This window comes from Entelurus aequoreus, linkage group LG12 (genome assembly GCF_033978785.1).
Source record: "Entelurus aequoreus isolate RoL-2023_Sb linkage group LG12, RoL_Eaeq_v1.1, whole genome shotgun sequence".
Taxonomy (NCBI): Eukaryota; Metazoa; Chordata; class Actinopteri; order Syngnathiformes; family Syngnathidae; genus Entelurus; species Entelurus aequoreus.
Window position 1 is genome coordinate 36,105,990 of NC_084742.1, and position 8,276 is coordinate 36,114,265.

Consider the following 8,276-nt stretch of genomic DNA (forward strand, 5'->3'; position numbering starts at 1 on the left):
GTTTATTATTTATACGCAAATTCTACCCTCCGTTCCCTTTTAAGAAAGTGATCTGTGACCCTGTCGTACCAAGAAGGCGTCTTTTCCAGGGATTTGACAAGTGTCCTCTCAATGGCCAGCAGAGCTAGGCTGCTTTAACGACCCTGGCCCATGGTGTTGCGGGTGAAAGACTTGAGCCGCTTTAAACAGGAGAAGCTCCTCTCTACACCTGCAGATGTATCTCCAATCTTTGCCACTAATGACAATCGTTTGTACACCTGTGTGCATTATAAAAGTATGTTTGTTATTCAATAAAAAAAAACATTCCAATTATCTGCCATTATGTGCAGCTTGCTACCTAGCTAGCTCGCTAGCTGGGACTGGCACAAGGCTAGTGCGACGTGTGTCCGCATGCGAGTGCTTTGAGACGGTGGAGGGGCTCAGCAGCACCCGCTGCTCGGTAGGGACAGAAACTGCAGAGTGAAAGAAGTCAGTCTCTAAACACACAAAAACAACAGGAATAGAAGCTCTATTTGTCGCTAGTGGTTTTTAACAAAGAAAATGCCGCTAAGAGGATCAGGAAAGTCTCCGGTTCAACTCAGAACAACAGAATGAATATTGAAAAATGCTCCCACGGACGTTTACAACACAATTCGCTCATTTCGCTGTCAATCAGAAAGGGAATCAGCCTTAGACAGATCATCCAATCATGCAGAAGTTGAGCGTCCGGGCCAGCCGAGGCCCGCCCACTGCCCCACAGACCCCCAGAGACGCTGAGCGTCCGATGGGCGGGACAAAGCCCAGCATTTAGCCAATGACTCGTCTCGTTTTGCTTCTTTTGTGGACGGCCAGCGTCTACACCAGGGGTCCCCAAACTTTTTGACTCGGGGGCCGCATTGGGTTAAAAAAAATTGGCCAGGGGCCAGGCTGTGTATATACATATATATATATATATGTATACATACATATATACATCGTCTTTATAATCCGTTTTGTCATTTAACATCAATTAACATTGATGTTCAACATTTATCATTGTCACGTTATCGATGGGAAAATTCATTTTTAGACAATATGATTTGCCTGAGCGGCTAGGAGACACCAAGAGTAACAAACGGTAGAAAATGGATTAGAAAGGAAAGATTAAAAAAAATTAAATTAAAAAATTTTTTTTTTTTAACTTGGGACTTCCTGTGGGCCTGATTTTGGATGCCGGGGGGCCGGATCCGGCCCACGGGCCGTAGTTTGGGGACCCCTGGTCTACACAGTTTAAAGCACCGTGAAGCTGCGGGAATGACAGAGAGTAAAGCCGCATCGTTACCAGTGATAAGAAGCTGATTCTGAACAAAAGAGCGCGTTGTAGTGCATATTTAGTCAACATGTACACACAAATAAATAATAAACGATAAATGGGTTATACTTGTATAGCGCTTTTCTACCTTCAAGGTACTCAAAGCGCTTTGACAGTATTTCCACATTCACCCATTCACACACACATTCACACACTGATGGCAGGAGCTGCCATGCAAGGCGCTAACCAGCAGCCATCAGAGGCAAAGGGTGAAGTGTCTTGCCCAAGGACACAACGGACGTGACTAGGATGGTAGAAGGCGGGGATTGAACCCCAGTAACCAGCAACCCTCCGATTGCTGGCACGGCCACTCTACCAACTTCGCCACGCCGTCCCAACACTATATATTTAATCACTTATTTTTTTACATTTTAGGGGAAGCTGAGCTTCCCTTGCAGTCTTAGAGCAATCGCCTCAGGTGAGTAATATGCATTGATGCGTGATTAATGCAATTACTTTGTACAATTAATCACATGCGTTAACTTGTTACACATGACCTAGAAATGACCCATGATAGTCTTTTGACTGCTTGCTTGCTTTCGCCATTCGCCCACCCAAGTGCTTGTGGTGTGAATATTGGTTTTGTCAGGCTGTTATGGGTTATGCAAATGCATATCATGTGTGTACGATAAACACGAAAGAACAAGATTAGGCTTTAGAAAACATGCAGGTTTATTTTATTATTAATTTTCACTCGTAATAAAAAGAATGCATTCTTGACACATGGACAATCTTGTCTGAACACCCCCTCCTCTTCCTGCTATATAAATAGTTACAAAGTGCAAAAGTGTAAGCATGACACGTCACAGGGAATTTGCGTTTTTTTTAGTTTTTTTTTTACATCCGACACTTTAAAATCCTCTTTGTAAGAAATGTGCACAAAAACCCCCCAACTTCTGGCCTCCTGTGAGTTCTTCAGCCTTGATGTGATGCAAAGATTGTTAAAAACACGACTGAAGATGAGCACACGGCTCAAGAGAGAGGACATGATGGTTGGACAGGATGAGGTTGTTTTTGGTTTTCAGCACGTTGGGAATATTTATTTGCTTGAAATAGCCATAACAAACGACCCAGCTCAGCAGTTCAAAGGCCGTCAAGGGCCTAATTTAAAGTGCTTTTACTCTGAAAGAACAACTTCCTGTCTAGCGGCATGTGCATGACTTGGCCACCATGTCCTCCAGCTCCTTGTACTCCACCTTCTTCTTGTGCACCACCAGCACGCTCATAGGCATGTACTTGTAGGGCACGCAGGACGGCGGCGGCACGTCGCCCACCCCCAGCTCGTTGATGATGGTCTGAATGATGGCGTGGTTGGGCGAGTGGTAGCCGTAGGTCAGCACGCGGGGGCAGTCGCCCTGGCAGAAGCGAGGGTTGTAGACCAGCGGCGCAATGTAGTGACCCCAGCCCAGCTCGTCGAAGGACAGGCGGAAGGAGTGCAGCTTGCAGCGGTTTTTGGGCGCGCTCACTTTGAGTTTGTACTTGGGGAGGTCAGAGATGACGGAGGCGGAGGTGGGCGTGGTCAGGGGATCTAAGAGGGGATCTTTGCTTTCTGTGGAGCGGCGATGGCGAACAAAGGGGTGCCACCTGCCTAATCGCTTCATGAGGTCATCCCCTTTTTCCCCGGACAACTCCGCCATCCAGTCCCTGCCGTCCCGCTCCTCTTCCAGGTACAAAAGCAGCGAGGGGGCTTCCAGGTGGGACTCCCCTCGCCATTTCCTCCCTCCGAGAAAACTAGCCCAGCCCCAAGAGAGGCCGTCACCCTCATCTTCAAACCGCCTGTGCTCGCTGCACCAGTACTGGGCCGTGAGGCTCACGGTGCCGCCGCCGTCCTCTTTGCCCAGGAGGACGTGATCAGTGATGTCCGTCTCTGTCCACTGCTGGTGAGGCTCCATGGTGACCAGGCTCTCCCTGCCCAGCGACTTGATCCGGACTCGGCACCGAGGCGCGACCTCCGCCCGATCTGAGTTTGGAGACGCGGGGGAAGACGAAGAGCGCAGGTGGACGAAGGAGGCTCTGATCAGCTGCTCGGAAGGAAGCGTGTCCAGGTGGTACTGGACTGTGAAGGTGTAGTGGTGGTCTGCGGGACGACAAACAAAATAAGTTAAGGCAGGGGTGTCAAACTCATTTTAGATCGGGGACCATGTGGAGAAAAATCTACCCCCAAGTGGGCCGAACTGGTGAAATCACGGCACGATAACATGACATCAAATGGACAAAGACAAGACCTTCTGGAGGAAAGTTCTTTGGTCAGATGAAACAAATATTGAGCTGTTTGGCCACAATACCCAGCAATATGTTTGGAGGAGAAAAGGTGAAGCCTTTAATCCCAGGAACACCATCCCTACCGTCAGGCATGGTGGTGGTAGTATTATGCTCTGGGCCTGTTTTGCTGCCAATGGAACTGGTGCTTTACAGAGAGTAAATGGGACAATGAAAAAGAAGGATTACCTCCAAATTCTTCAGGACAACCTAAAATCATCAGCCCGGAGGTTTGGTCTTGGGCACAGTTGGGTGTTCCAACAGGACGATGACCCCGAACACATGTCAGAAGTGGTAAAGGAATGGCTAATTCAGGCTGGAATTAAGGTTTTAGAGTGGCCTTCCCAAAGTCCTGACTTAAACGTGTGGAAAATGCTGAAGAAACAAGTCCAAAAAATGTAGCTGAACTGCACCAATTTAGTCAAGAGGAGTGGTCAAAAATTCAACCAGAGGCTTGCCACAAGCTTGTGGATGGCTACCAAAAGCGCCGTATTGCAGTGAAACTTGCCAAGGGACATGTAACCAAATATTAACATTGCTGTATGTATACTTTTGACCCAGCAGATTTGGTCACATTTTCAGTAGACTCATAATAAATTCATAAAAGAACCAAACTTCATGAATGTTTTTGTGACCAACAAGTATGTGCTTCAATCACTCCATCACAAAAAAATAAGAGTTGTAGAAATGACTGGAAACTCAAGACAGCAATGACATTATGTTCTTTACAAGTGTATGTACACTTTTGATCGTGACTGTATGTAGCGTCATCTACAAAGATACAAAGAATTGCTATTGCGACATACAGTGGACACATTTAGAACAGCAGTTTATTTCATTCAAAAATTTCAGGTTAATTTTTATACTTAGCAAACTCATCCGCAGGCCGGATTAAACATGTACGCGGGCCTGAACCGGCTCTCGGGCCGTACGTTTAACACCCCTAAATTAAGGCATCGAAAGATTTGTCCGCAACTTTATTGGACTTCCCATGTTACATTGATGCTAAATCTGGATTTGAGCTGGTTTGACTCTGCATCTCAGTGGAGACGCATAATTAGCAAGCTTGTCAACTGGTTGGCTAAAAATAAATACAATATTAGCCAGAGGGGATTTGCAATCATCATCAAAAGGCATTGATCAGCAATGGCCATCACGCACTTTTTCAAGAAATGGATCGGCACAACCATAGTTTAAATAAATATTCATATACTGTAAAATATGCTCATGTGTGTCTCAGTGTCCATTCTCCTCATAGTGTAAAGGCAGAGAGATGGTCGTTATTTCATCCATTCCACTTGTTCATGTCAAGAACAAATACCGTACCAATGAAATTCCAGTGCATGGAATTGTGTTTTTCAATCCCTACTATTTGTTTGTGTAAAGAACACTGACAAAACTAAAAATCCAGGGCAAGTTTTCCTTTGCAACATTGTTGTAGGGTTCTTGCATGTTCTCGAAGAAACGAGCAGCGAGTTACTCTGGGGCGAGAACAAGGGCAAAATGTCCAAGGGGAAGACAGTTTTTGTCTCCTGCGATTTTTACTGTCTGTGTATAAATAACTGTGTATTTCCTTCCTGTGAAGAGTGACAATATACAACCACAACATTGACAACTTTATCTACACTGGAACTAATCATTCACAATAATCGGGTTACTTTTAATGGTCGTTTAATATATAAACCTTTGTGAAGATGGGCTGTGCAACTTCTGGGCGAGTCGCGGCAGAGGTCATTATTTGCAACAATATTCGGTCGTTCCGGTCATGGGCCAGGAGAGATCCAATATATGAATTTTAAATAAACAAAACTGTTAACTATTTAAGTAAACAACATGCTGGTGGTTACTTCTATGGTCATGTTCAGAGTTCACAAATGTTTGTAAATATACCGTGCCTGAAAGATTATTGACGGAGAATGAGAAGTGTTGTGGGTGAGAGAAAGAACGTGTGTCGGAATAGCACCTGTTAGCACAAGATTTGCAATAAAAGTTAAGTGTTGTACTTTGTGACTTCTTCTGTTCGCAACAATACATTGAAATACGACACTTTCAGAAATAAATTGTAGAGTACACAATATCAGTTTTCATGCAAGTGTTTAATCAATGTTTTATTTCATACAATAATTTGTGCATTTCAAGCACATAATCTGCTCGCCTGTGTTCAGGGACCCTCCCTGGCAAAAACTGACCAATCATAGCTCTGCGCTGCGTGGCAAACCTAGGATTTTTGGGTGGTGCACGTAGGCAACGCAGGGGGAGGGGGGACGATGTAGTATACACCAGGCTTAAATTTAGTCACTGCCTCTCTCTGCCCCCGCTAAATATGTATTTATTTTATTTCTAAATGTATGTTAATTCAATGCTTTACATTTATTGTGCAAAATCCAAGTCCTTGCACATTAGTTGTTGCTGCTGGTGTTTTGTTTTTATTTTAGACACACATCTTTGGGTGGTCGTGGTTTCTTTTCTTTTTTCCAAAATGCACATATTGTACATATTGTGACTTTTTTACATCTCTTATTTTTTCTATATATTTTATATTCATATTATCCCAAATATTTTTATTGAATTTTGCACAGTACAGCATAGTGAGTCATGGCAACAACGAGTTGAGGCATATGCACATTTTGCGATATGTAACGTAATAAACCCAAGATCAATTACTAATCTTCAATACCCTTACAGTACCCACCCACTCAGTTCCCAAGATAAATGTCCCCTAGTGCCCATAGCAGATATAAACACACATGGATATATGAAAACATAGATTGCATGCATTTTTGAAAAATCCATCTTACAGTCAGAACACAAGGTGGTTTCGCGTTTCCTGCTTGTCCAGCACATGTTAATAATTGACAATAAAGATGACTGAATACATTCTATTTGATTCTTTTTGTATTACATTTCCTATCTGAAAATATGTTTTCTTAAAAAACAAAAAAACCCACATGTTAAAATGGTGCCGTTTGGGAAGGGACAAGTGCCACTTAAATTGATTTCACTACATTTCAATAGGAGATTCATAAGTTATCATTAAATGATAAGAAAACTAAATGTATTGCGTTTAGTGGTGCAAGCACAAATTGTGAAGCAAAATTAAAATTAAATTTAGTGAAAATTGATAGAATATATGAAATTAAGTTTTTGGGAATAATAATTGATCATAAACTATGTCAGATTGACTATATAAAGGGAAAAATATCAAAATCCATTGTTATTCTTTATAAATTAAGACACATGCTGAATAAGAAATGTCTGCATATGTTATATTATTTAATTTTTCCATTTCTAACAAAGTGTTGAAGTTTGGGGAAATGTTTAGAAAACAAACAGACCCAATAATTAAACTTCAAACAAGGGTAATCGGAATAATACACAAAGCGTGCTACTATGAACCTACCAATCCATTATTCATAAGTTTTAATGTGGTAAAATGTTCAGATATTGCGTTTTAAAAAAAAATGGAAATTGTGTTTTGAGTAAAGAACAACAGCCTTCCAGCTTGTATTCTTAGGTTATTTAAATGAAGAGGAGAAATCTATAATTTACGGGGATATTGATTTTTGAAATATGTAAAGTAAGAACGAATATAAAATACACATGTATTTCAGTTTTAGGAGTTAAATGGTGGAACAAACTCAGTAATGAGTTGAAGACATGTACTTCTTTGTTAAGGTTTAAGAAAGCCTTGAAAGGTGAAATAATGGAAAATTATAAAATGTAGCAACAATTACTTTCATCTCATTGATTTTTTGAAAGTTGATGTTCCAGGCAATATAATTTTAAGTCAATAAATGGATAGGCAAATATAAGCCTTGACTTCAGCCTATTCCTTTTTCAGTCACTATTTTTCATTTTGTGTGTGTATGATTGTTAATATTTATAATCTGTGCTGTTAAATTTATCACACAGAATGGTTGATTATATGACCGATATAAACTCCTTTCATTCATTCATTCATGTTGATTTGAGATACAAGTGTTTTGAGTTAAGAGCTCTATCACAGAACCAATTTGGCCCTTGATTTGAGGTACTACTCTAGCAGGAAAGTGCTGTGCAGTATTAGTAAGTTTGTGTAAAAGCACATGTTGACTTTTAAAAACATTTTTTTTTACTATTTTTAAGACTTTAGCACACTAAAAAAAGTCCACACAGTAGAAATAAAACACAGCACCAGATAAGATTTCTGGATATTGGTTGTTCTATGCATGTTCCAATTTGCCAGGTGTGCCTCACCTGTGGAGGCGGGCAGGTAGTGCACCGCGGACGTGGAGGGTTTGAGCAGGCGCACCGTGTTGGATCCAAACTTCCGGTTTTGTTTGGGTCTGCCGTCTGGTCTCGCCGCGCTGCGGTACAAACTCAACATGAACTGCAGGTTCTGGTCGGCCGTCTGCTCGTCAGTCAGCGGCCGGTGGTGCGCGCTTTGGGCAGACATTTTGGACCCAACCACGACCCCCCAGAGCGAGATAACGAGGAGGGAGAGGACGAGGGCGCGCGGGAAACTCTGCTGGCCGCGCATGTTTGGCGGGAGAATCTCCAAGGCGCTAGCAGGCTCTACCGAGGAGGCGACAGGCGGCGACCATCGTCGGCGTGGCCGTGGTGGGGACGCGACTCACAGCAGACTCGCCGGGTCAAGAACCATTGCGCACTCAATAGCCTGCCGCCGTTCAGGTGACCCCAATTAACC

General features: G+C 42.8%; 1 protein-coding gene across 1 annotated transcript; it reads right to left on the reverse strand.

Annotated features, from left to right (window-relative positions):
- Positions 1-1,981: 1,981 nt before the first annotated feature.
- On the reverse strand, positions 1,982-8,276 carry bmp15 (bone morphogenetic protein 15). The gene is made up of 2 exons (XM_062066999.1): positions 7,826-8,276; positions 1,982-3,407 (listed from the first exon to the last, which is right to left on the reverse strand). Exons 1-2 carry the CDS (start codon positions 8,106-8,108, stop codon positions 2,473-2,475), a joined length of 1,218 nt encoding a protein of 405 aa, XP_061922983.1. The 5' UTR covers positions 8,109-8,276; the 3' UTR covers positions 1,982-2,472.